Below are 14,632 nucleotides of genomic sequence, written 5' to 3'. Positions count from 1 at the left end.
ACACTGACATTTGGTACACCCATTCATGTACTTCTCAGGAAGAATTGTACTGAGTTTGGTGACCCATCAACTTTTGATCTAGTGCAATTGTTAGGATAAATACCTGTAAAATGAGTGACATTCCCATTAGCCTCAGTTGCACTTTGTGTTTACTGCTAAATAGCAAATGTCAGCATGCTAACACATTAAACTTAGTATTGTCTTAGTTTTGAGGATTGTTGATAATGAACATTTCATTTTATGTATGTAGTTTCAAAATTAGGATTGTAAATTTCCTGTAATCCGAGCCTGCGCTGATGTTTGAATTGCCAATACAAAGTGGTTTGATTAGAGGTCCTTGTGGCCCCCTGATTTTTTGTGACCAGAATCAGGCTACTGGCCTGGGACCTTGATATCTAGGACATGCACTACTACTCTATTTAATTGCACCTCTGCCTTCACACACATAATACTGCTGCCAGTGTTGCTCTGGTTGACTACAGTTTTTATCAGGTCTGTTTATACTTGGTCTATTGGACCGGCTCTACTCTCTGACTGTCCTGTCTTTTCTTTCAATTCAATAATATCAGGTTCAGACAGAATTCCTAACGTTTTCTTTTGGATGGGGGCCTCTGAAATGAATCTAATTTGTAGGATATGGGGTGCACTGAGACATCCCATGCAGATAGTTGTCAGTGCTCTTTAAAGAGAGTGGAAGAAGAGCAGAAAATGAACTGGCTATAGGATATGACCACAAAACAAAACAAAAAGATTTATTGCTAAAAGAAGATAGATGTTGACAGCATTATAGCTTTTCTGTTTAGGCTCACATACAGCAATTTTCAACTAGCAGGCTAAATTTTGACCTGTTTCTTCATGTGTTAAATTGGTATGAACACCAGGCATGGTTAAATACAGCAAGGAATATAGATCTGTCAATAGTTACTATTTTAAATTCTTCACACACCTGTCCTCAATGTCCTTCTTTTACATTATTGGATTTCAAGAATTTTGGTGAAAAACAGCTAGCGGATAGCTGGAGACAGGTCTGACAATTTCCTCTGTACAAAATACCCTCATTAGCTCCAGAAGGCTCCAACGTCCTGGCGCCCAAGTCTGCATGTGTCTCCCTTGCCTCGAGCAACAATTCAACACTTGAATGGCTGTTGCATTTATCTTTTAATACCAATGCCAAAGCCCAACTATACAGCATCTAATTTTGCAGACGAGACCTTACAAGCACTGAAAAACAGCATGATGAGAAATATGCAGAGTTCAGCATAAGTAGCAAGTGGGGTTAGGCAAGACAGGATGTGAAAATGGAACAATAGTTTTCTTTGCCACTTTGACATGTTGACAGAGAAGCCACTCTAAGGCTAAGGCTGCCTAAAATTCCACCTGTCTGGGTGAGATTTGCTGACTATCTCCTTCTCCTAAATAGCTGTAATTCATCAGATTTTTACAAGGGTTATTAAAATATGTCTCATACCTTAACCTTATTTGGAATTGGTTTAATTGTATCATATATCTCCTTCTGCCACCCTGCCTGCTGATGATTTCCAGTAGTCTTTAAAGGTTTTGTGAAAGGACCACAAACTCTTAAATTCAATGATTCTGAACTGCAAACTGTAACAATTACAGTTTAATCAAGGTGAGCTTGAGGCATCTAATGATGCTTTGTTAACGGAATATTGGCCTTATTTCATTTTTCTGTGATATTTCAAAGTCACATTTAACTTTTCTTTTCATGAGTACTTCATCCAGCTATGTCTTTGTTAAAACTACAGTTTATTTCCCTCACTTTTCCAATATAAAGCATGTGCCTCTATTTTTCAGACATCAAGTGTCAGAGAACCATACTCTGATTTTACAGTCTTTGGGTTCATAACATCCAGTTTACAAGACCTCAGCTGATGCAGACATCAGTGCAGTAGTGCCTGACAGGGTTTAACTGCTTGGCCTTTCTACTGTTATAAAGTCTGACATGCAGATGAAAAATAAGATTTTCAGAATATTTTCTGCGTAGTCGAACTCAAAATACAGCTCTTGTTTACTCCTGTGTTCCCTCAGGTTATAAATAGAAACAAACCTTTCACAACATCCTAGTAGATGAAAAACCTAGCATGTTAGCTGTCACATACTGCCAGGTCTTGTTTCGAATCCCAGGCAAACAAGTGAACTGAAAGAAAGCGTCTTCATTAGCATAAAACACTCTGTAAACAAGGCCAAAAATGGGGTGAGAGTGTTTCAACAAATCTTTTTAACTATAAACATGATGATGAAATAAGCTTTTTTGGTGTTTTTAGTGGTAGAGCAGAGATGATGACCCTGTTTAAATTTGTGTAATTCAGCCTGATGCTCTGTGTATCCTCAGGCTCAGATCTTTAATGGTGAAAGTGAAGGGCTCTTTGCAACCAATTAAATGAAACACCACTGTGTGGATCTAAGCTTTTATCACTATCTTAACTGTAACCTGTAACTCCATGCAGAATTTGAACGTTATGATGAAATTAAGATCCTCGCACTCGCAATGATTCAAGCATAAAGCTTAAATCTGTTTATATGCATTGTTTCCCTCTATGGTCTTTGGAGGTAAATACAATTATATTCAAAGATGAACAACGATTCACATAAACAGAGCATCCAGAATCATATGCAATGTTAATTAAGTGAACTCATATTACTGATGTAGGCACATGAAAACTGCAACTTACCATTCTCATTCATGTGATTTGATTTGTAAGTCAATTCTATATCCAGACTATGAGCTTATTGCAGGACTGCGATATATCTCCCTCCCTTTTTGCTTCTTTCATGTTTGCTAGTTGGCTGTATATGTGAACTACAGCTGAGGCCAATGAGGATGTCATTAGTTTAGCAGGTATTTGGTCATAAACCAAAGTATTGGACAAATTAAACTTTTGACCTGATGGTGGCACTAGAAAAAAAACTGTGGTATTATGGGATACAATTCATCCTGAGTGAGACATAAATGTCTGTACAAATTTCATGCCACTTCATCCAAAAGTTGGTAATTCCTGTAGATTTTTAGGTGATTCACTGCATAAGGGAAAACTTTGACATGTTGTTTATACTGGATAAAAAGTTAGTCATTAGGGTTTATCTTGGGTTCAACATGAATATTGGCACGGAATTCTGTTGAAATTATTCCAATACCTATAGAGACGTTTAACTTAGAACAAGGAATGTCTACTTGTTGGTGGCCCTAGGGGAAAAATCAGGAGCTCACTAAAGTCATTGGGATTCATCCTCTGATAACCATTTGGGTCTGTACAATCTTTTGGCAGCGAATCCAGTATTGTTGAGATACTTCAGACTGGACCAAAGTGGTTGACCGACCAACCGATGACTTCATCATATCTAGATCACATTCTCCACTGGCATATTTCAGACCAGATTCCACCTTGAACAGGTAGTGATGTATTTGAGAAGTTGATATTTCGAGGAAAGAAGTTAAATCGTACCACTATAGTTTGTTTATGGAGGCAACGGAAATCTAAGCAGCTTCTGGAATCTAGGGTTAGAACAGAGTGGGGTCATAGGAAGGGTGGGCTTAAAGAGACAGCAGCTAAAACGGCTTGTTTCAGACAGAGGCTGAACTGAGGAGCTGCATATAAGATACATTTAACTGTAAATCATGCAAAGATATCCTAGTAGAGTTCCAGAATCAAAATGTGGACCTGGAAATATGCATAATATGTTGCCTTTAAGATAAGAATAAATCTGAAATGTTTCTTTAGCCTCTAAGCCTCTGATTGACAGCTTAGCCAGTGGGGACCACAACACTGAACAATCAAAACAAAGCATGGACAATCAAGTAATTTACAGAGCAGATCTATATGCCGTAGCAGAATAAAAACATACAGTTTAATTTCAGTTTGACATAAACATCTAACAACGCTCAACAATGCAGATGCTGTAAAATTATGATTACGACTGAAATAAATAATTGATTTTGGCTTTGAAGTGATAATTTAAAAAAGGTACATCTACATTTGCTTGAGCCAGGCAAGGAACTGATGTCAGACCCTGGCAGAATTTAGACATCACAGGGGAAAAAATCATAGTAGCAGCTGCTGCTACAGGTGTTCTTTGCCTAAGATGTTCGAATACTTTTTTAATTCTGAAGGATCAGCACAGACATATGCATATTCAGCCCCCACCCCACACACTCATATACTCCCTCTGAACATATGTGAGAGCAGACGAACATAAAGTCCTAACCCTACCCTAACCCTAACCTTTCCTTGCTGTGTTTTGTAGAAGTTAATTTTACCCTTCAGCTTCATTTAATTAGAAGCAGCAAGTGAAAAGGGCAGGATTTGAGTCTGGCTGGCTGGAGACAGCGTGTAATGTGGCTCACCGCTGGACCAGAGCAGGATGACTGCCTGGATCCAAGTTAGACATAATCCCTGGATTACACACATGCATGCAAACACACACACACACACACACACACACACACACACACACACACACACACACACACACACACACACACACATATGCATACACAATTAGCAATGTGGATTTTTCCTCCTCTCATTTACTCTGTTAATCTAATCTGCAAACAGTGTAGCATTGCTTTGCATATTTGGACACCATAAATTAATTCACAGTACTGATGAAGCAGATGTCTTAATAGCTACACACACCCCTCGAAAACAAAGCAGATGATTGAGTGGATCAGATAGTTATCGCAAAATGAAAGTCTCAATATGAAATATGAAGTTCTTTAACAAAGCTTGTTTCAGTCATGCCGTATGAATTCTGTCCAGCTTGCATCTGGTTTGATAAAGATGAACACCACTGCATTATTGAACAGAGTAAAAGTTTTGACGACATATTTATTTGATTTTCTGTCTTACAATATTAGAACATCATAATCTCTTTAGTCAGATTTTTGCATATGTCATCCTCATATTTTAGGAAATCTGTATTTCTATAATTGATATGGCTAGATGAGGCTTGATCACATAGTTTATAAAAAGAATTAAAGATTTTGCATTAACTTCAACAACTTTGCAAATGCTCTGAAACACACGGCTTTGATTAATTTAAAACTCCATTCAGTGAGAGTGGAAAAAACTAACAAATGCAGACACTCCCATACAGAGAATGAGAGCTTGCTGAGTGGTTTGATAAGTATGAAGATCAGAAGAAAAAAAAAGTATGATCTGGACTTCACAATCCTCCGATTTCATCCCAATCCAATACTTATTACCACCAATGTCATCAACTTTTGGAAGACCGCTGTCCATCAATCAAGTAGAGCCACACAGTCTCTATGTAATAGGAGCACTGAATCTGGTTTGAAGGCTAATTGCTGTCGACCACCTAACTAAGCTACTAGCTTTTTCATTAAATATATCACCTGTCATTTGTTTCGCAGCTCACCGCCTACGTTCATTCTTGAGCTCGGTCTGTTTCGCCTACTGTAACACTTCTTCCTCCTCCTGTCTGGACATGTTGAGTGGGCTTACAGACCATCCTATCCACAGGCTGGATCATCTTCTTTCCAGTAAAATCAGACACATTCTCCTCTTCATTTAAACACAGTTATTTGACATTCAGCATATTTGAGGCAGAATTCATATTTAAGGCTCAAGAGCACTGTGATTGAGCGTAGATGATTCTCCTGCTTTCGATTTTGGACATTTTTCAACTCATGAAAGAAGATTCATCCTTGGTCAAAAGCTTTTCCTGTTGGCCACATTGTTGTAAATGCCTACCTCGAAATCAGAGTTGATTCAACTGCCAAATATTAATGTGAAAAAAATCCCCCTTTCATCCTCATGAGCAGGTGCAAATGGTGTTTCCTTTTGTGCTGATGTTATATATTGCAAAACTGTGAACATGACGATAAATTGCAGCTTCCACACGTCTGACATATCATGAAAATGGAATTCAGGCCAAAGGTTAAATGGAAGAGCGGGAAATGTTTCTTTTGTTAAGTATCAGCCAAATACATGACAGGGAGAGAACAACGCTAAGCAGGTGAAGTCAAGTCAAAGAGAAGAAGAGATGCTGTGTGATTGTCACATTTTCAATCGCGAAATACAGTACCTGAGCTCCCTAACATCTGCCGTGTGATTCTCCAGGTTAAGAGGAGGTAAGAAGGCAAGGCATTGGATGTCAGGGAGGGAGAAAGTGAGAATAGAAGGGGGGAGGTAAGGTGGAAAGAAAGAAACATTCAAGAGAGTTAGAGAAATGTGAGGGTGAGAACGGGAGAAAATGAGAGAAAAAAAGAGGACATTTGAATACAGGGCAAAGTTAAAAGCAGAGAAATCAAGGCTTGAGGAACATAAGTGGGGAAAAGCAGCGCAGATTAGAAAGGAGAGTATGAAGAAAGAGGGAAAGAAGAAAGAGGGGAAAAAAGGAAATGTTAAAAGAACATGACAGGCAAGAAAATGGAAGGGGGGGTTAGGAAAGACAGGAGTAAAGAGGAGAAGTGAAGGCAGAAGAAATAATACATGTACTGTAGATAAGAGGAATACAACGTAGAATTGCTGTAGGATAGTTTTCTGTTCCGGGCGTGGGGTGGGGGGGGCCTTTTTAAATATGACCCCACCCCTAACACATACAAACACACACATACAGATAGATTAAGACCCAAGATTGAAGGAAGAACATGCAGATAAACGAGGCAGTGGGATTAATAATGAGATTTGGTGAGTTGGGGGCAGGGGGGGGGTTATGGGTTGAGGGAGGGATTACAGCTCCCGGTCTGACGTTAACAAACACAATTCCCAGCAGACAGAGAATGAGCAAAACAAAGCTGCCTTAAGAGGATTGGAGGGCTTGGCCGTTGTGACTAAAACTATGTCTCAGATTGTCTCGTGCCCAGAGAATTAGGATGATGTTGCCAAAATGGAAATACAGGCGTGGATGTGTTGCTTGTGTCTCTAATTATACACACAAACAGGCACACACACACACACACACACACACACACACACACACACACACACACACACACACCTTACGGGGTCTATGTGAGCACAGTGAAGGGTAGAAATCAAACAGAAATTAAAATAGCACACGTACATCATTTCTCATTTCATTTCCGCACTCTCTCCTCTCTTGTTTCTGCATGTTACATTAGCATTCTCCTAACATGACGATTTGTCATCTCATATATTTCTGTGTCTCAAGGCAGTGAAGTGACGTTCTTTATTTGCACAACAGTCATGTATTGTACGTGAGCTGTGTATTTTCTTACTGCCTCTGTGTGTGGAGAGTCTGACTTTATTCATTTTCAGCGTCCAGACTCAGGACCAGTTAATTGGGGACGTCTTGTACCAGTGGGGACTCATGCCATGTCCCCAGTTGGTAAAATGCTGAATTTAGGGTCAGTGGTCAAGTTTAGGCAAGTAGTGGTTAGGGCTAGGGTGAGTCTCCAGGAAATGAATGTAAGTCTATGTAAATACCCCAAAAGTGAGTTAAGCTAACCTGTGTGTGTGTGTGTGTGTGTGTGTGTGTGTGTGTGTGTGTGTGTGTGTGTGTGTGTGTGTGTGTGTGTGTGTGTGTGTGTGTGTGTGTGTGTGTGTGTGTGTGTGTGTGTGTGTGCGTGCGCAGAGGCTTGAAAACAAGTTAAGGAATGAAAGGACATTTATATGAGAAATGAGCTGCCTACAGAACGTCAATGAGATGTGCACGCTTGTTTGTGTGTGCATTCGCATGATTTTTCAGTTGTGTGTGATTTTGCAGGATCCACGGGGCTCAAACTCGGAATATTTTGCGAAGCAGCTCAAGTGTGAATAACATAAACCAATAGAAAAACTCACTTATTAGGAGCAGCTGAATTGCCCTGGAGAAATACCTTGTTCCTCTGAGTGGTGTGTGGTGTGTTTGTGTTCTTTATTAGTATATTTCAAAAATTGGTAACAACAGGTGTATTGAGTGAGGGAAATTTTTATTCCGTTGAAAGAGTTCAAGGCTTTCTTAACAGACTCGTATACATGAGAGAGAATCATTGAGATATGGGTAAGATTAAAACCAACTCAAAGCCCTTTTGTAAGGTTAAAAATCTGCTGTTGAAGATAAAAATGTTTCTTCTGCTTGGCAGTGTTTTACAGACATGTTTAAATATTTCCTGTGTTCTAGTCTGTTAGTAGTAGTAGTCTAGTACTATCAGATGCTGCCCATTCCAATATTGTATAGCCTCCTTGTGTTTAAAGAACAGGTTTATAGAGTATAGTACAGTAATATTCATTTCCAGCATTAAGTAGTCATAATAATTATATGTTTTCAAAGTAGTTCACAAGCTCACAGTCAGACACTCTAAAAAGGAAAAAGCTGGGAAATGTCTAGCCAACAAACTTTGAAGTTCCACTTATTAACTTAATTTCTTGCACCCTTGAGCTTATCCAACTCAGAATTTATTTCTGTGAAGTTGCTTTAGGTTGGATTTTACATCATCACAACCTTAAATTTCCACCTAGTTCCACTTGAAGCTTTAACTTTCTAATAAGACCCGATTTTTAAATATATACTTTGTTACTATTACAATAATGTCACGTCTTGCCCCTCATGAGCCACTGCATTGAACTCTTGTTAATAGGCAAGGATCAGTGCTGGCATTTGCAACACTTACAGATAAAGTGACTTAAACATAGTGTGTGGTTGATGTAACTGCATTATGATTTGCATTGGTTTCATTTTGATCAGAGAGAGGACTGTGATGCTAATCTGAGACTTGTATAATTATACATATAATGAAACATTATCCGGCATGTAACACTGAGCAAATTGTCAAAGTTAACAGAACATTTGTATTCATTAAACACAGAGGAATGCAGTAGAGGAAAGGCTGAGAAACCCCTGTTGCATGTTCCCTTTGCATATGCAACCTCAGCCCCCCCCCCCCCCCCCCCCCCCCCCACACACACACCCACCCATTGTTATGAATCTCATACCCTGAAGAAGTGAAGTATGAATCAGAGAAATAAATATCGGGAAAGGTCACATGGTGTGTTTGTAATATAAGACAGATGCCAAAGCAAGAGGGAAGGATTGAAAGTTAGAAAAATTAGATAAAGGTACTCAAAAACACAATGATTACATACTTTCCACTAAATGAGATGAGAGGTGATTTTTATTTTTTATTTTATTTTATTTTTACAGGAAGCGATAGGACAAATAAGAAGTTGGATGTGTGGAAATACGGAAAGAGGAGGTTCCTATTGATGCAGTGATTCTCCCTGTGGTATCACCACTAATGAGAACATCTGCATCAGTGAAACAGACGGAGAAGCAGAGAGAGAAAGAGAGAGTGAGATGGCCAAAGGGGGATGGCTGTCTGAAAAGAGAAAAACAACTAGATTTAGAGAGTCTGAGAGCAGAAAAGAATAATTAAAGGAATTAAATACTGTGTTTAGTAAGTAAGTGTTTGAATAAAGGTGAGAGAGGTTGGGATCAAAATAGTATTTTATGAACGGTAACCAAATTGGCAAGACTTACCGCAAAAGAACTCAAAGTCATGTATTTATTTCATTTGCTAACTTGTGTAATTTTTGGCTCTTGATTTGTCCCCAAGGTGCCAATGCCCAGCTCAGTTCGAGGGGCCTGAGTGCCAGCAGAACAAGCACAGTTTCCACGGCAACGGCTATGCCTGGTTTCCACCAATGATGCCCTGTTTTGAAAGCCACGTGTCACTGGAGTTCATCACAGACGTGACTGATGGACTGATGCTGTACAGCGGCCCCTTAGCCCAGCTGCAGGCCTGGGACCACGAGGACTTCATGGCTATAGGTAGGAGACAACTCAGCTGAATAACGTGTCCCATCTGGCCCTCACTGTTGGAGGACAACTGTGAGATGTGATGATAGATTTTTCTTGTGTTTAATCGATTTAAACTCTTGGGATTTGCAGGTAAATGCCTTCTTCTAGGAAAGAGAAAATTGATACTATATTTCCACCAACTATATCTTCTTAGTGATAAGGAACCATAGCAACAGTACATCAAATCAAGCTTTAATACAATATCTTTTGAATGTTTTACCATTATCTTATACTCCATTAGTTCCCTTTTGATAACACTGTGTTGCACCTTAAAAAAAATAGTTTTGCTTAACTTAAAAGTGGAGTTCATGGCTGTTTATAGGTGAGGTAAAGAATGGAGGGGTTAGGTGTGTGAAATTATAGAGAAACTCTCTGCAGACGAAGCAGAGTCCAAACAGAATACAGGTCTGCTCACATGAATTTAGCAGTTAAATCACTTTATCACCAGTTGATTCAACTTTGGTGAACTTTGACAGCATAGCAGCATTTGCTTCTTGTGACCAGTCGCAAACTGTTGTGACCGTGCACACCTTTGGGGGAAGCTCATGCAGTTTATTAGCTGCATTGCACCATTTTATTTATTTGTATGTAACGCTCCTGTGTTGTAGTATAACCTGCTCCATACAAGAGGAATGGTTTGCAGCTAGCCACGAGACAGGAATGGTGCTACAATTATGTCTTTGGAACAAACTGTGTGAACGTTTAGTACTGTTAGCATCAGAGAGCAAAATAGAATTGCTAACATTCAGTTAGCAGGTTTGGTGGCTTGAAGAGCCCCCCCCCCCTTCAATAAAACTCTTTATTGAATGAACTGATGTACAATATCAAGAATAAAATGCCAAGGGGGAGTAAACAGCACAGTGCAGAGAAAAAAGCAAGATACTCTGGTGACTATTGTGACTCTACAAGAAAGAAATTGAAAGAAACCGTTACCAGACAGCAGTCAATGTGACACATTTGTTTAATTTTAATCAAATTTGTGAACTTTTTGTCCCATAAGTTTGCTCTACCACATTCTGTGACTGGACCTTCAGAGAGAGAGAGAGAAAGAGTGAAAATATGAACATTTGATGGTTATTGATAATTATAAAGGCACATGCCAACTTACTGCAAAGTGCATAGTGTATGTGGTCATCAAGTGACCAAAACAGAAACACGCATACAAATGAACAAACTGGAGAAATACACTGTACTTCAATTCCTAAATCCCCCTCATTCACTTAACCTGAAGACTAAGGATTGTTAGTAGACAAGAACAGAAATCCATTTCAGTTTAATTTCCTATGTGTATTAACTTGCCACGACCTGAGGATTAGGCAGTGACAGCAGTGACAGTCACTCTTACACAAGCCCACACACACACACACACACACACACACACACACCATGGGGTATTGATTTTATAAAAACCTGCTAATAATCCTTTAAATTCTCGTAAAATTAGCTGAAAACATCTATCCAGTGCATACCTGAAGTTCATTGAAAGCTGTTCTTGAACAATACGGTTCATACTTCCTTTGGTCTCTTTTGGAAGGTAACACTCTGAAGTTTTTTTCCTAAGTCAGAATCAGTGTTAATACTATCAGTATTGAGTTAGAAAAGTTTGAACACACTGAAGTAGAGGGCTTTTATTTCCACCTATGTTACCTAGTCCAAGTTCAAATTTAATAACAATACTACAAAAAATGAATATTTTACACGTTTCAGGCATTTTGGAAAGAAAAAAAGGAGAAAAATACCATTTACAGACACCAAATAATTCCTGCTTCAAAGTATTCGAAGAATAGACAATTAAATGAACCTACATATTTGTCCTTTTGCTGGGAACCCCCTGCAAACCTCTCAAGGACCCCTGGCAGTCTACAGATCCCAGTTTGGGAACCATTCTCCAAAACAACTCAAAGTTACATTACACACATTACAAAGTGGATACATTTATGAATGTCACAAAAATCAATACATAGACCCCATAGATACATAGATACCAAATCAATTTTAGAAAATGTTACTAATACCTTTGCATTTAATTATCAGTTGCATCGAAGCCTCACTTTACAACTCAGTGTTGTTATTCTAATATAACCAGATAGTGTTTGTTTAAACGCCGAAACACTAACAGTTTCAATCACACTTACAAGATTGCAAACCAAAAAGAGAACTCGTAATCACACAGTTGTATTTGCTGTTACAGCAACAGACATTTCATACTGTTCCTCTCATTTGAAATGATTTTTTTGGGGGCTGTTTGCCTGTTTGTTTCTAGTGAAAGGCTACAGGCTAATATTTAATTTGTAACTCTTACTCTAACGCAACCTGTATGCTTAAAGAATGAATCACATACAGTTTCTGTTGAATTGTTAATGTTTATAGAAAGTGTTTAAATAAAGGAGTGTGTCCTGAATACGATTGCTGGTATCAAAACAGGTATTGATTGTACTGGATTCCAATGGATTCCATCAATCAAATCACAAAGAATCTTAGCTTTCAGAAGACCCAATTAAATACAGCAGATGTGTACATAGCATAGTTGTGTACTTTATAGTCTGAACTGTTAAGGGATAAAAGCTGACATCCCATTAATTTTGATGTGTGCTACTTTGATTCCATTTTAAACAGAATTATTTTTACACGAATGCTAATACAGAAAATACAAAACGATAATACAAAATGGACAAGCGCTTACATACACACACACACACCCTTGCTCCTCTGTATGATGTATACTGTGAATCGGTGTTGTTGAAATAGCTGAAAATGTGTCTAAACTAGGTTTAGGCTTATAGGCACATATGTAGCTCATGAGGGGAAGTGTTGTCTTTTCTTTGCTTTGGCAATTTCGTTGAACTCTGAAGACAATAAAGCACACTGAATTGGGGGCGATAGGCAGACAGATGTAAACAGAAACAAAATGTCTTGTAAATCTTAATATATTTAATGTTTTAATCTGAGAGACTAACGCCTCCTTGTCTCTCTCGCTACTTCTCCCTTGCTTTTGGTCCTCTCTCTTGGGAGAGATGCTGTCGTTCCATGACTGCCAAAGTAATATGTGTGGGAGATGAGGTCTGCCTTGAGAGCCGGATGTGTTATGTGTGTATTGGTGTGTGTGCCTGTGTGTGTGTGTGTTATGAACAGGTTTACTGTGTAAATTTTGAATTAGGTCTTCAGCTTTGGTCGATAATAGAAGGCCCGTGTGCATCTGAAAGTAAGTTAAAGTGTTGCACTGGATGCTATAGAGTTAATGTGTTTGTTAGCAGAGTAAAGGCTGATTTGTCACTGCGCAGAGTGTAATTAGAGTCAGGCTGTACATATTTAGAGCTCTAATTAACTTGTTTCAAGGTTCAACTGCTGCATATAACAAATCCATCTGTAAGCCCAGACTGTGCTGGAGCTTAATATAACTGCATTTAAGTATGTATGTATGAGCCTATCAACGCACCAAATGGTGTTATGATAAAAGGGTTTGTTGAGGGGACGTCAATGGTTATTTTTACACAGCACCAAGCTGCTGATGCAAAGAGACATGAAGAATCCATTTTACCAAGTTGAACATCGGCTAGCAGCTAGTAGGCATTACTAGCATTGTTAGCATAGACGAGCTGTGTATAGCCCATAGACAAAATACTAAGTCACACAGCTGACAGACTGTTAGCATACCATGCTAATAGAATAATAGAATTACTTTGTCATTAGACTGTCACCCAGTTGATGTGCCAAATGATTGAGACAGATATGCTGCCAACCATTGTGTCTACTTTCAACCACCACCTACTAGACACCTCTCACAAACAAAAGCTACATCACAACCTTTCTTAGATATTAACCGGTTAGTGACCGGTTAATGGGTTAACAGGTTTCGGTCTATTGAATGCAAAATCGGTCCCTAGTGACAAGTGACGTCCCTAGTTAGGGGTCTTTTCCAATAACGATTGATTGAAGCAGATGATGCGTGATCATTTGTGCCAGTAAAATCTATGCTGAATTTACCAATATCATTTACTGATTCTAAGCACAGGGCCCCTCTTCAAGACCAGTCCAAACATAAGCTAATAAATCAGGACCCAAATCTCTAAAACCAAATGATAAGCAGTTGGAGGATGTTTGAGGCCCCTGTGTGGCCCTTGCATGTTTTGTCCAGTTGGTAATGTAGCTTTACTAAAAGGATGAAAATATGAGCAGTAATATAATCAGTCAAGTTGTAAACACGCCAGCAGTTTATACAGAATATTTAAACCATTTAGTTTGGAGGTGGATCCTAATGTGATCACACCCCATAGGTTGATATGGTAGATCAAATTTAAACCTGTATGAAAACTTTGTACCCAAACTACAAGAAGGGCTTTTGCAATCATTTTACCTGTGGTTTCTCTTTCAAATATGTTTTTCTTACCCAGGGTTTGTGAAACCATAACTAGGAGAATAAAACCCAAATTTGAATAAACTGAAATTATACTTTCAAAATGCTGCAACAACAACAACAACCACTTCCTGAACAACTAAAAAAAGCTCTTGCAGGGTTAACTGATCCTTACAGCAAGGTGAGGCAAGGTTTACTGGGGGTTTTCTAGACTGTTAAGTATAATCCACCCTCAGCATGCAGCAAATGATTTTTTTCTGATGCACAAAGCCCTCTGATATATCACCATTATTAAAAAACATATTTACCAGCAGCAGTCAGGGATGAACCTCCATCATAGCGGATGTGGACACCACTGAATTGCCACTATCATTCAAGGTAGAGATATAGATTTTTTTTAGAATGTTTTTTTTTTGAGAGAGAGAGAGCGAGATGGGAGAAGATAATTTAGAAGATGTAAGTTCAATTGAACCACATGAAAATGAAAAATGATAT

The 14,632-nt window shown here is 38.7% G+C and overlaps 1 protein-coding gene across 1 annotated transcript in view; it reads left to right on the top strand.

The window, feature by feature from the left end:
- The window catches only part of si:ch211-186j3.6 (neural-cadherin), a 333,490-nt gene that overhangs the window by 230,825 nt on the left and 88,033 nt on the right, over window positions 1–14,632 (top strand). The window contains exon 27 of the mRNA XM_062419573.1: window positions 9,539–9,753. Within this exon, the coding sequence (XP_062275557.1) occupies window positions 9,539–9,753 (215 nt within the window). The remainder of the gene's footprint in view (window positions 1–9,538; window positions 9,754–14,632) is intronic.

This window comes from Scomber scombrus, chromosome 1, assembly GCF_963691925.1.
Source record: "Scomber scombrus chromosome 1, fScoSco1.1, whole genome shotgun sequence".
NCBI classification, from domain to species: Eukaryota; Metazoa; Chordata; class Actinopteri; order Scombriformes; family Scombridae; genus Scomber; species Scomber scombrus.
The sequence above is the reverse complement of the archived record's forward strand: the minus strand, read 5'-3'. Positions and strand labels throughout refer to the sequence as shown.